Genomic DNA, 14,821 nt, shown 5'->3' on the forward strand with positions numbered 1-14,821 from the left:
TCGCTGGATACAGGGAGAGGTTACTTACCTTGTCCCCTGGATCCATCGATGTCCCCCCGCTGTGTGTGCGAGCTCCTCTGCTCAATTCACACAGTGCCGCCGAGCTCCGTTCCCTGTGACGTTATGACGCACGGGACCGGAGATCGGCGCCAAATTCAAAAAAGTAAAAATACACATACAGTACTGTAATCTTACAGATTACAGTACTGTATAAAAAAAATACACACCCCCTTTGTCCCTAGTGGTCTGTCCAGTGCCCTGCATGCACATTTATATTATAAATACTGTTTGTTTTCTGCCTGGAATTTGGAGATTGTCCATAGCAACCAAAAAGTGTCCCTTTATGTCAAGAGTGATTTTAGACCAACTAGAAAACAGCGATAATAAATTAGAATCACTTGCGCAATTGAGCGATAGCGATTTGTGGGAAAATTCGTCATCAAACACTAAATCTAATGACTGCGACTTTTCTGCAAATGAGCAAATTTCAGTGTTTTTGGATTTGATTACATTATTGAATAATTTTTATTATTTATCGTTATTTATCATAACTGGGATGTCTACTAGACTCTTGTTTGAACAGATTTAAGAGAGTTATTCCTAAGAATTTCAGGCCTACACTATAAAACGCCAAATTTCCATGCAAAATAATTGTACCACTTTCAGCACCTAAAATCAGAAATAATCATACCTCCAGGCAGGTTAAAGGCCAAGTCTCAGCTTTATCAGTCTTATTTCAAAGACCGCTTGCTAGACATTCTTTAGTCCAGGGTTTTATCCAAGGGGTGAGGCAGATTAATCTGCCAGTTAGATCACCTTTGAACTCTTGGGACTTGAACTTAGTTTTGTCAGTGTTACAAAAAGAGCCATTTGAACCGATACAGCATGTTCCATTAGTCCTTCTGACAAGGAAGCTGGTGTTCTTGGTTGCTATATCCTCAGCAAGGAGGGTTTCGGAATTGGCTGCTCTTTCATGATTATTCATGAGGACAGAGTGCGGTTACGCCCTCGTCCAGATTTTTTGCCAAAAGTGGTCTCAACTTTTCACCTGAACCAAGATATTGTCCTACTATCGTTTTCTTCTAAAACCATGTTCCAGGGAAAAAAAGTCACTACATTGTCTTGATGTGGCTTCATGGAACACCGAGGTCCCACTCCTCCTCTTTTCTGGGGTATATGTATACTTGTATTGCTTTGCTACAAAAACAGTTACTCCTGGTAGGAGGAGGCAACTTCCTGTTTAGGGTATGCCAGTGTCCATCACCTGAAGGTGGCCTATAACCCATTAAGTTATTACTTAAGGCTCTGTGTCCCATGATGTACTCCAAGAAAAGGATTTTACAGGTAAGCTGTAATAAAAATCATATTTTTCCCAGCCTGGACCGGCTCTGTGATGTCAGCTGTCAGCCTGCTGTTTGCTGAAAATGGGACACAGGAGTGCAGAACGGACTGCACATCATGTGATCCACAAGAGAAGTACAGTCAAAGCCATACTTCTCCTTTAATTATTTCTAAGAAAAAAGTTAAATTCCCATCTTACACGTGAACAATGGCAATTACATGTCTAAGTTATACTTGGAAAACGTGGAGTTAAAATAAGTTATCCATCCTATTGAATTGGGCTCATTGTCTCTGCATATAATGCTGTAGGTTATTCAAGGAAAGACTGAACCAGCTTAAAGCCAAATTGGAAGAGGTGTCTTCTGGTAGAGCTATGGAGTATATTAACCCTTTGGCTGACCTACAGAAAAACATGAAAATTCGCATTGAAGTTGCAGGTAAATCCTTTAAATTGTAGCTTCTCTGTCACAAAATGAGTTAATGATGCACAAAGGACCCGAGGGTCTTAAAATATAAATTTTCATATATTTAGTGGAGTGTTTGCAGAGCTTTATGCTCACATAATCTCTTGTAATAAGACCTAGACCTCCAGCCTAATCGTACTGTAATATTGTTTTTATCAAATTATTTAACGCTTCATCCGTTAACTAATGAATGGTAAAATTTGTTTGTTTAGGTATGTAACTGCACTTTGCACATCATATTTGCATTTTGCTGTTCCTTTTTAAAAGAAGCTCTGTGCTTATGGTGTCTAGCTGTAATTATATTAGAAAATGGCACCATACCTTCTAGCCAGAACTTTTTATTTATTTGAATCCCTTTTCTTTGCAGAAAGGAGCCGTTTGTGCTCCTTATCCTATTGGTTGAAGCATTTCCTCCTGCACTAGTTCTCATTATCTCTCTGATTTCAATTTTATATGCAATTATTGTAAGCAATATTCGTATTGAATAACTTCCTAAAATCAGACCCTATATGGTCACTCTGTTTGTAGATTAACAGTTATGTCTGCTTTATCTGGTTGAGTTCATTAAAAATGTTTATAACACTAGAATAAGACATTTGTAATGCTAAAATACCATGTTAATGCCAGGAGTGTTATATTTCCTCCAACAGTATTTATGTAAATGCAGAAAATCCAACTTAAAAATCAGTCAGAAGCTCTTCTTCCATGGAAATTACAACCACCAGTAGAGGTTACTGTCAGATTTGGTTGTTTTGTACCATGTCAGGGTCTTGTTACAAAACATGATTTATTTTTAGTCCATTGAGGGACACAGGAAGTCTTTCGGGTTATACTAAACGAAAAATTAAATGATGCGCTGTCCCTTTTTAAGGAAATCAATTGTCTTGGTGAAAATACACCAATAATAAATTATAATGTTGATATGCTCATGGGAAACTACTAAATTGTATGACCATCAAAATTTCCCCAAAAAATTGTGACATATACATATAAACAAAGTTACATTGGTATCTTTAAATAAGAGTTCTTTCAATGTCAAATTGAGTGTCCAGAAAACATTTGTGACTTTTTTGTGTGCTCTAATAACGTGAACAACAAATATATTCCACGCCAAACAATTTTCCATACGAATATTCTTATTCACATGTGACCTGCCCAAAGCCTTCAATCCACCATTATATTCAATGCCTGTTCACCTTAGAATTTGACCTGATATTATAGTGCTTTAGCTTAAGGGTCACTTCATATATGGTCCCTTTAAGCCCTTGTACACACGGTCGGACATTCCGATGGACAATGTCCGATAGGACCGTGTTGTCGGATAATCCGACAGTGTGTGGGCTCCATCGGACTGTTTCAAGTCAAGTTTTCCAGCTGGGCTATAAAATTTTCCGACAACATGATCCCATCAGACTTTGTCCGATCATGTGTAGAGAATTCCGATTGGACAAAGTGCCACGCATGCTCAGATCAAATTCGTAGACCAAAGCTTTTGGCTACTAGCCTGAACGTAGTCCAGTCCTAACAAAAAAATGTCATCACCTTAAGTACGATCAGATTTTCTGACAACTTTGTCCGACTGTGTGTATGCAACAGTTTCGGACAAAATCAGACGGATTTGGTTGTCGGAATGTCTGACCGTGTGTACAAGGGCTTAGAGACTGATGCTCAGTGTCTTCAATACAGGTGTAGCTCAAAAGAAGGGAAGAATCTCGTACAACACCATATAAATAAATAAAACAGTTTTTATTGCCAAATATTGCACTGACAGGATGAAAAAAACACAGAGCAGCGTTCTTTTAAAATTAAGTCACCCCATCTCACCCCAAGCAGAAGTGACCTCACTGGCACCACCCGACGCATTTCGTCACTGGTCTTGCTTTTCTGATTTGCAGCCATCCTCAGCCTGGCTTTTGGAGTGCCATTCCCAGACCTGACTGGACATTGCAGGGATAGCTTTAAAATGACCTTCACACTCTGAATTCCATGTAGGGTGCTTTCCAGACTCTGCTCTGATAAAAAGTTAGCTTCCAGGTTTAAAGTCCCTGGCATTGCCTTAGAGCTTGCACTGTCTCTGGAGACTCACTTTGTGAGTGGGGCAGTCAGGTTGAGCACTGAGGGCCACCTCAAGAACTTGCAGTACTGTGCAAAAGATTTAGGCAAGTGTGAAGAATTGCAGTAAATTAGGAATGCTTTCAGAAATAGAAATTTTAAGAATTTTATTTTTCGGGCAGCACAGTGGTGTAGTGGTTAGCACTCTCACCTAGCAGTAAGAAGGGTTGCTGGTTCGAATCCCAACCACGACACTACCTGCCTGGCGTTTGCATGTTCTCCCTGTGCCTGCGTTTCCTCCGGGTACTCCGGTTTCCTCCCACAATCAAGACATGCAGGTAGGTTAATTGGTTTCTGTCCAAAATTTGCCCTAGTATATGAATGGGGACCTTGGATTGTGGACTCATTGAGGGTAGGGACCGATGTGAGTGTGCAATGTACAGGGATAGGGACAATTGTAGACACACACTCAGGTTGAACTGGATGGACTAGTGTCTTTATTCAACCTTACTATGAAACAATTTTTTTTATCAATTAATAAAATGTACAGTAAATGTAAGTAAATGAACAGAAGAGAAATCAAAGCAGTTTTTTACAAACTGCCTTTTGCTACAGCCAAACAATTCAAATTTAGCTCATCAATCCAGAGCACCTGCTGCCATTTTTCTGCACCCCACTTCCTATGTTTTCGTACATAGGACATGGAAACGAGGCTAAGCGGCTCAACTATGAGTGAAAACATAGGAACTAGGGTGCAGAAAAATGGCAGCAGGAGTTCTGGATTGATGAGCCAAATTTGAAATATTTGGCTGTAGCAAATGGCAGTTTGTTTGCAAAAGGTTGGAGTGCGGTACAATGAGTGTCTGTAGGCAACAGTGAAGCAACGGTTCCTTGCAAGTTTAGGGCTGCATTTCTGCAAATGGAGTTGAATATTTGGTCAGGATCAATGGTGTCCTTAATGCTGAGAAATACATGCAGATACTTATCCATCATGCCAAACCATCATGGAGACGTTTTATTGGCCCCAAACTTATTCTGCAGCAGGACGATGACCACAAACATGCAGGGCAATGTCATTAACCACTTGCCACCCGTCCTATAACAAATAGACGGTGGCAAAGTGGTTGCATAATCCTGATCGGACGTCATATGACGTGATCAGGATTATGAGCCGCTGCGCGCCCCCGGGGGCGCGCATCGCGGTGATCGTTGTTGCGGGGTGTCAGTCTGACACCCGGCAACTACGATCTCGGTAAAGAGTCTCCGACTGAGACTCTTTACCACGTGATCAACCGTGTCCAATCACGGCTGATCACAGTGTAAATAGGAAAAGCCGGTGATCGGCTTTTCCTCACTCGCGTCTGTCCCCACAACTTGGAAAATGTTATCAAGGGGTCACGACACTAGAAGGTTGAGAACCACTGTTTCTACAACTTGATTGGAGTCAACCTGTGGTAAATTGTTGATTGAACATGATTTGGAAAGGCACGCACCTGTCTATACAAAGTTCCACAGTTAACAGTACATGTCAGAGCACAAACGAAGCCATGAAGTTCAAGAAATTGTTTGTAGACCTCAGACAGGATTGTATCAATGCACAGATCTGAGGAAGGGTACAGAAAAATGTCTGCAGCATTGAAGGTCCCAATGAGCACAGTGGCCTCCATCATTCCTAAATGGAAGAAGTTTGGAACCACCAGGACTCCCAGAGCGAGACGCCCAGCCAAACTGAGTGATCGGGGGAGAAGGGCCTTAGTCAGGGAGGTGACCCAGAGCTCCAGCATTTCTCTGTGATGAGAGGAGAACCTTCCAGAAGAACAACTATCTCTACAGCACTCCACCAATAAGCCCTGTATGGTAGAGTGGCCAGGCGGAAGACATTTCTTGGTAAAGGGCACAGCCTGTCTGGAGTTTGACAAAAGGCACCTGAAGGACTCTCAGACCATGAAAAACAAAATTCTCTGGTCTGATGAAACAAAGATTGATTTCTTTTTGGTGTGAATGACAAGCATCATGTCTGGAGGAAACCAGGCACCGCTTGTCACCTGGCCAATACCATCTCTACAATAAAGCATGGTGGTGGGATCTGAATCTGGTTAATGCTGTGCTTCATAATGCACCATTTAAACCCATAAGACGCATTCCCCTTCAGACTCAGAACTTTCCTCTTGACTAAAGTAGATTCTGCCCTTTACTTCAACCAGGACATTGTTTTTCCTTTCTGTAAGGCTCCATTTCACCATAAATAAAATTTCCCTCCATTGTCTGGATTTTTTTCAAGGAGTAAAGGGGGCCATAGATGGAGTGATTTTCTTTCCTGCAATTCCCTCATCATCCTGTGGAGCCACTGTGTTCTCCTGGGGAGTCCTTTCTTCCGGGAGAACAGAGTGATTACTGCTAGCCTCTATGATGGCAATTATGGCATGTAAAATCTGACAGGCTGGTTGTACCCAAGTTGATCGATCGATGAACTTGGGTACATTCAGCCTGCCCATAAGATATTTTGAACCGTCTATGGCCAACTTAAAGTGTTACTAAACTCAAAACACTAAAATCAGTCTGTATACTGTAAAACATGCTTATTATACTTACTCTTCCCTTGGGGGCAAGCTGCACATGCTCAGTTTGATGTGTATTGCTAGAGTGTGTGTTTTTTTTTTTTTTCTCTTGGGAGAATGCATGTGATTAGCACAGGGCCAATCGGCACTATCCAGACAGGTCAGGGGTCCTGCAACCTCATAGGACAATCAGGGGGATAATGAAAACTCCTCCTACAAGCTTTAACCAGACACTGATAGAAGTCACAAGACTGCTGATGAGAAAAGGCATTTAGCAGTTTATTTTTACTCATCAGACCAATATCGACTTTTGGTCTCAAGATCAGGTCCCACCCTTTCATGTCAAGTTGCACTCTACTACATTTGTGAATGCTTGTTGAGGTTTTTGGCATCAAGCAACTGTTTCCCAAATTTGAAAGGCTGCCAGTTGGTGTTCTGTCAATAAATTCATAAGGTCCTTTAGGTAGTTCTTTGAGCTGTAGGCAATACCCAGTTTCCTCCTTTTTTTTTTTTTTTTTTTTTTTTTCTTGTGCCTGTTGGCATTTGTTTGCTGTGTTGCTCATCCCTCAGTAGGACAACTTTTGGATGTTCTGAAGGTAAAAGACTTCCTATATCTCTGAATAGACTCCAATAAACAGATTTTATGGTGAATACAAGAATCCTATTTAGCATTACAGAAATGTAAAGATACTATATTTTCCTTTTAGGGATTTATAAGGGATTTTGCCTGGATGTTATAAAACACCGATATGAATGTGAGCTTCAGGGAGCTAAGCAGCATTTAGAGGCAAGTGGCTTTAATTGTATGCTATTATAAATGTTTTCTGCATTTTTCCTTTTTATGCAAAGTTTGAATTTTACTGTGTATCTGTTTATTTAAATGCTTGGTGTCATTTTTCTTAGCTAGAAATGACATCTACCAATTGATCTTTATGATGTAATTTCTTTTTTTTTTTTTTTTTTTTTGGGCTGGCGTTGACGGGAAGATGTTATATGAGACCTGTTTGTCCTCAAAACAATGTCTGTGCAGCAACACATAGTAGAACAGGCACCATTAATTCCGTGCAATAGGCACCGGTTTGATGAACCATGAAAGGATATGTATTCCCTTTTCCTCACAGATTGATCATAAGGGCCTTCCAGTGTGGAAAATCTGCTCTTTGAGACAGTCATGACGCATTCAGTAGGTGTTCCCTGTATCTAAAATCAGCTGTTGCGAGGCTAGCTGTGCCCGTAGAAAATGATAGACTTTATGGATGGATGTTGAATACACATTACTGACAGGAAAAACGACTTATGCAACTTTGGACCCTAGAGTTGCATGACTAGTCGCACCTCATGTTTCCCAATGAGTACTGTTCATATCTGTGCGACTTAAAGTCGCAGTGATTTTAAAGTAGTTCCTGCACTACTTTGGTCTGACTTTCATGCGACTTGAGGGTCATAGATTTCAATGTAAACCCTCAAAAGTCACATGAAAGTCACAGCTTGTGTGTGAAAAGAATACCGGCAATGAAAGATAAACAAAAAAAACAGCATGGGGTCCCCCCCCCCATCTATACTAGGCCCTTCGGGTCTGGGATGAATTTTAAGGGGAACCTCATGGCAGTTTTTATATATATATATATATATATATATATATATATATATATATATATATATATATATATATATATATATATATATATATATATATATATATAGCATGCGTGGGGTCCCCCCAAAATCCATACCAGACCCTTATCCGAGCATGGAACCTGGCAGGTCAGGAAGGGTGGGAGTGAATGAGAGCCCCCCCTCACCTCCTGAACCATTTCAGACCACATGCCTTCAACATAGACGGGTGCTTTGGGGCAGGGGGGCTCTGCCCCCCCAAGCACCTTGTGCCTATGTTGATGGGAACAAGAGCCAGGGTTGTGAGGGTCTGCAGGCGGGGGCTTATCGGAATTTGGAAGCTCACTTTAACAAGGGGGCCTCCAGATACATAGTACCCCTACTCATTCACCAAAAAAAAGTAGTGTAAAAAAATTAGTGGGCAGTTTTTGACAATTCCTTTATTTAAAATACTCAGCATGCCCTCGGTCAATGATGTCACCAGGGGGCAGTGCGGGGGGAGGGCCCAGATCTGGGGTCCCCCTTGTTGGGGGGCTTCCAGATTCTGATAACCCCCCCCCCCCCGCTCGCAGACCCAACAACCACCGGCCACAGTTGTGGGGAAGAGGCCCTTGTCCACATCAACATGCTTTTGGGGGGGGGGGGGGGGCATATTGCCTGGTATGGTTCAGGAGGGGGAAAGAGTGAACGGCCAGTCTACATGGTCTGGTATGGATTTTGGGGGGCCCACACCATTTTTAATTTGAAGAGCCTGGCATGGATAGGGCGGAGGGGACCCCTTTTGTTTACTTTCAGCTGTCAGCTAATGAGTCATTGGTTGTTAAGGACTCGACAGCCAGCTTCCCGGCCCACTTCTTAACCAGCTATTTTTTTTACACAGAATTTGAATCGGTCAGTCAATTTTTGATCGATTCAGATTCAAAATTGTTCTAAAAAATTTGGAATTCATTAGAAAACAAGGAAACCAAACAAATCAAATTTTTCCTTTCTGCACATATCTAATGAGCACAAACAAAACAATCACATTGGTCAAAGCCAAAGTCACAACAAAGTCCACTCATCCAAAGTCGTATCAAAATGCCATCAAGTTGCATGGTAAAGTCACAATGGGAATCGCACGAAGTGTGAATGGACACTAATAAAGAACTTTTCTCATTTGCACCCTTTTGGTCTGTTAACAATGCCATTGGAAGCATTCTGTTATATCTGTTGGATAGGTGCAGAAAACCCTGTTGAGCTTTTCAGAGTTTTCCCGTGTCCTCAGCATACAACCTGTGTTTCTTCAAAGGGTCTATTTAGCCCTCCTAGTTGTTGTCTTGGTCTACAGAGTGATTAGCTAAAGCCCAGTACACACTGTAAGTTTTTTTTTTTTTTTTTTTTTCCTTCAGCCCGAGAAAAAACCTGATATATCACCATACCAACACAAGCAATGTAGGTGCTGTGGTCCTCCCTGCTGCATTATTGTATTCTGACAGGGGGACGCCACACATCCATCACCCCCCCAAAATACAGTGATCAGTGCCTCATAGCAATTGGCTGCAAACACTGATCGATGGCTGGTTTTCCAGCATGTCTCTTTGACAAACGCCGGTCATCAGACCGATCTCTGTCGGACAGACTGACTGGAAATGTGCCAGTTTCTGTTGAAACGGACGATTTTTGCAGTGTGTACACAGCAGTATGTTGTAGCCATCAGAGAGTGGGAGTGGTTGAGTAGTTTAGCAAAAGACTGGGCAGGACTGACAACACTTTGTCCACATAAAATTGTGTGTGTAATCGGTCCACAACATGTTTTAATAGCTGAATGCATTTCTGCCACATCAACAAGTGTTTATTTGTACTTGCAGAGTCTTTAACCACTTGAGGTCCGGGCAATAGCCAAATGACGGCTACAGCGCGGACCTCAATTTCCGGGAGGCCGTCATAGGATGTCTTCCCCTGTGCATGCGCCCCGCAGGGCGTGCGCTGTGATCACCGAGTCACGGAGACTCAGCTGATCACCATTCCTAGTAAGGGGCCGATCCCGGCCCCTTACCATGTGATCAGCTGTCAGCCAATGACAATTTTTTTTTTTTAACAAAAAATAAAAACCGCAGAGGTGATCAAATGCCACCAAAAGAAAGCTCTATTTGTGGGGAAAAAAAATGATAAAAATGTAATTTGAGTACAGTGTTGGATGACCGCGCAATTGTCATTCAAAGTACGACAGTGTTGAAAATTGGTCTGGACAGGAGTGGGTTTAAGTGCCTAGTAAGCAACTGGTTAAAATAATAAATCGAGGGGAAACCTGCAGAGATGTACGTTTTTTTTTAATATTTTGCTTCATCATATACTTTTTAAAGTTTTTTACTCTGGTTTCTTGTTTACAGAGTGAGAAGGTTCTCTTATTTGACAACATGCAATGTGAACTATTAGAGCGAATCCAACGACTTGAGGAAGATCGTCAAAGCATAGATATCTCCTCAGGTATGCGGTAAATTCTTCCCATTCAAGGGGCTGCAGAGCTTGGCAGGTAAGCAGCTGGATGTCAATCGGTCTGTGGTGCTTGAGGATGCAGAGACCGGCAGGAAAACATCTGGTGTACTCGGACTGTCAGCAATCCTGGGATCTCAGACACACTGCAGATATCACAAGAAAAACAGATATGGAAGCGCGCACACCTAGTGCATTACCATAGATAATTTTAATAATAAAAATGTTTTATATAAAAGTGGATACTCACAAAATGCAACTGACAAAAGGCCATAAAAACAATGCATGGACATGCACAGAACAAGGGGTACAGCACCCCCTTCCTCAGAGCTAAGCTAGTCTTGTACACCATGGGCAAGCGCATTTATAGGGAATGGTGGAATTGAAAATTGTGTGTCAAAAAGAGCCATGCACTTATATATATATATATATATATATATATATATATATATATATACACATACAAATAGTTGCACCAATGAAAAAACAACAAAAATCTCCATCATAAATGCACAAATTAATAAATAAATCATTTGAATCCATGATATAGTGCATATTCATTTATATTTAGTCAGATGAATACAAGTGTAGGAACAAATAAGCGAATGCAGGATTGATAATTGCGCCAATCCATATCTCACCTCTACATGCCTAAAGTGGCTGGGGGGGGGGGGGGATTGGGCACTCAGAGGTGTCCAAAAAAAAAAAAAAACACACACTAGGATCACCTGATGTGAAGCTGCAGAATTGCCAGAAACGGGGGGGAAAAAACCCAGACAGACACTAACGGGATCATCCCCGCTGTAGTGCGCCAATCAGTGAACACCTGGTGTCGCACAAGAACCTTACCAGACCCCAGGGAACCTGCTCAATACCAAAGGGAATCCACTTCCTGTAAACTCAGGAAGACTCCTGATGACACGTGACATCACTTCCGGGACGGGAGCAGTACAACGGTGTCCTCATAGACATGAATGGGCAAAGATAGATGGAAGAAAAACAAAACATGACCACTAAGGAATAGTATATTATTAAAAACAAAATAAAAATACATTTAATAAAATATATAATTTATGAAAAAAAAATGGTTTATTGCGATGAAATTTGCACAGCGATAATTTTCAATTCCACCTTTCCCTATAAAAGCACTTGCCCATGGTGTACGAAACTAGCCTAGCTCTGAGGAAGGTACCCCGCGTTCTGTGCATGTCCATGTATTGTTTTTATGGCCTTTTGTCAGTTGCATTTTGTGAGTACCCACTTTTATATAAAACATTTTTATTATTAAATTATATTTGGTAATGCACTAGGTGTGCGCGCCTTCCATTTGTATTTCTTGTAGTTCCTTTCGTATTGCCCCATCTGAGGAAGGCAGCATACACCCAGTTTTGGATACCATTGTATTTGACATCTGTTACTCCACACCTTGGAAGACCTATTAGCACTGGAAGTGACTGTGTTTTTTGTATCTACACTGCAGATTTCAGCAGAAGGGGACTGGTGCTGGCAGGGTGATGCTGGGCAGCAGCCAATCTGTCAGAGGTGCTAGGAGCTGGAGCGTAAGCTGTGTGGCGGCTTCTGGGTACTGTCGCCATGCTCAACTGTGCTCAGCTCTGCTCACTCCCTTCGGTGATACAGAACGCCATCACCGACAGGAGCGAGCGCAGCTGAGCAAAGTAACAGTACCCAGAAGCCACCACACAGCTTGCCGAGGCTAGCCATTTATGACAAAATGTATAGTCAGTCCAAGAATGAGTGGAAAGAAAAATCCATAAAAATCCAGGAATCTGAACTTTTTCTTGCAACTTAACCTAACCACTGGCCCTAACCACTTATGGTCAACCACACTGATCCCAGTGCACCAAACTGTGTTTTTTTTTTTTTTTTTTTTTTTTTTTTTTTTTTTTTTTTTTTTTTGTCCGAATGTTATTGAAATGTCAAAGTGACATTTTGTGAAATTCTTTTCACACAATGGCGTTGTAATGTGGTAGTTTGTGTTGTAACCTGCTGCACTGAAAAAAGGACTGCATGCAGTTTATTTATTTTTTTCCATGTATGCCATTGCAACACAGTGATGTGAACTACTCCATAAGAAAAAAAGGCTTTTTTCTATGTCTTGTGCTGGGACTGCACTGGGCAAGCCCGCCAAGAACCAGTACACTTTTGCAGTCTTCCCACAACACAAAGCTTTTTTTTTTCTTATGGAATGGTTCACTATCTATGGTATACCCAGCAGAAATTACCTGAATGCAGTTTAAATCATCTGGCTTATTCTGATCTCCATATTGTCAGATATAACAGAACATCTGGTGCTACAGGTGCCGGGCACTCTCTGCACATTCATTCTAGTACAATAGGACTTTGTATGTCTATGGAAGTGTTGAAGAAAGCTGAGCTATTTAGAAATTTAAATGTTAAAGTGATTGTTACAACAACATTTCATGTTCCTGAAGTGCCTATTGTACCATGTACTTGTAGTAAAAAGTGCCCTGTTTTTCTTGTATTGCTTCCTTTTGTGTGATATACCTGGTGACCCTGCTAGTTCTTCTGCTTTGCTCTTTCAAACTGACCACATTGGGCATAGAAGCACATCCTTCCCAGTGTGGTCAGTTTCCTGTATGTCCTCCAATGGCCAATACATGTGCTGGTAGGCACTCCTGCAGAGCTCTTCACGGAAAAGATCAGTGTATGGCTGTGTTTCTGCCTCTTGCTGACTCACCCCCCCCCCCCCCCCCTCCCCACCATTCCTACCTCTCTAAGCCCCTATTCAGCTGAGAAAAGAGGTTACACACACACACACACACACACACACACACACACACACACACACACGTTTTGCCTTGCATTTATATTTTAATCTGAATTGGTTGTTTTAAAGGGTTAGGTGTTTACATATACTTTCATGTCCCAATGATAGCAGACCACTTTAACATTTGTACAGACAGACACCAAGAATGTATATCAGTTACTGATCAGGGAATATAAAGCACCAGTTTATTATGGACATTTGTTTGTGTATACATGCATTACCATTTATTGCAATAAAACTGTGTGTGTGTGTGTGTGTGTGTGTGTGTGTGTGTGTGGTTTTTTTCTCTTCTTCTTCTTCTTCTTCTTCTTCTTCTTCTTCTTCTTCTTCTTCTTCTTCTTCTTCTTCTTCTTATGGAAATGCACCAGATTGAAAAGTAGATATGTGAAAGTGTGTAGCCTTAAACTCACCCCTGCTTAGCAAGACCATAGGGCACCTGCTGGTACCATTCATTTTCTCCTCTTTCTTTTGTCTAACTTCCCCATTCTTTCTTTTTCTTTCATCAGAATGGTGGGATGAAGAATTGAGATCTAAACGAAGTAGAAAAAAGTGGGATCCATTTCGTTCAGAAAAGAAGCGGAGAGTTCCATTGGTTTCTGGTATCCTTTTGTTAAAGACAGACTTTGTATGCCAAATGACTGTAACATATCTTACTATCTCACCATGTTGTGATTTGTGCCTGAGAACTAAAATGTTATTATCGTCTACATTTAAAAAAATAAATAAAATTATCTGCTCAGAGAATGTATCCAAACTACAGTTACGGTGTTCATAATAGAAATCTGCTGCCTGTAAAGGCATATAGAAAGTTTAGCGTAGCTACATTCCTCCTGCAAACAATAAAAGTTGTATCAGGAATAAGGATGAGCTCAGGTGTGTTCGCAACCTGCACATGCAGAGCCCCCCAGGAAGTAATCACAGGCAGTGAGACATTTCTTGAACTCTGCAGCCGCGGATTGGAAAAATGCTTCCCTGCCCACTTTTAGCACTGTGCCAACTTCCTGGCGGGCTCTGTACGTGAGGGTTGTGAACACACCTAAGCTCATCCTTAATGAGGAAGTACACTTGCAGTTTCAGGTTTAGAGGTGCACTGCAGTTAACACTGAAAAGTAAACTTTGACATGCATATGGGGAATGCATCCCCACTGCTCACTACTGCAAAATTTCACCCATGCATTGCTGTAGTTCAGTAGTCTGGTGATCAAAATACCCCTGCTTGTGATAGAGGGGAGAGAGAGTCCCAAACACCACCAATGCAAATGCAGTTTTGCTGCTGTAAGTTGCATGAAAAAGCTTGATGTAAAAAACATAGATAGTAAGAAATTGTTTTCAACCACTCGCCTGATTCAGTCGTACCTTGGAAGTTTGTTATTGATGATACCGGAAGCTAAGTGCGAGGTGGCCTCACAACACACACTAAGTGTCTTTAACGCAGGGCAAATGGGGCATCTGCCCAGAGCAACATTCATTGTTGGAGGGCCCCAAATGCTGATAAGTCAAGTGCATTCGTT

At 41.5% G+C, this 14,821-nt stretch overlaps 1 protein-coding gene across 2 annotated transcripts in view; it reads left to right on the forward strand.

The window, feature by feature from the left end:
• BRMS1 (BRMS1 transcriptional repressor and anoikis regulator) overlaps positions 1 to 14,821 on the forward strand; it is a 61,179-nt gene that overhangs the window by 22,767 nt on the left and 23,591 nt on the right. For both annotated transcript variants that reach the window (XM_077456257.1, XM_077456249.1), the window contains exons 4-7: positions 1,651 to 1,778; positions 7,123 to 7,202; positions 10,399 to 10,495; positions 13,817 to 13,909. In XM_077456257.1, coding sequence (XP_077312383.1) covers positions 1,651 to 1,778; positions 7,123 to 7,202; positions 10,399 to 10,495; positions 13,817 to 13,909 — 398 coding nt within the window. The remainder of the gene's footprint in view (positions 1 to 1,650; positions 1,779 to 7,122; positions 7,203 to 10,398; positions 10,496 to 13,816; positions 13,910 to 14,821) is intronic.

This window comes from Lithobates pipiens, unplaced genomic scaffold (genome assembly GCF_037356315.1).
Source record: "Lithobates pipiens isolate NorthernLeopardFrog02 unplaced genomic scaffold, aLitPip1_a1.2 Scaffold_10, whole genome shotgun sequence".
Taxonomy (NCBI): Eukaryota; Metazoa; Chordata; class Amphibia; order Anura; family Ranidae; genus Lithobates; species Lithobates pipiens.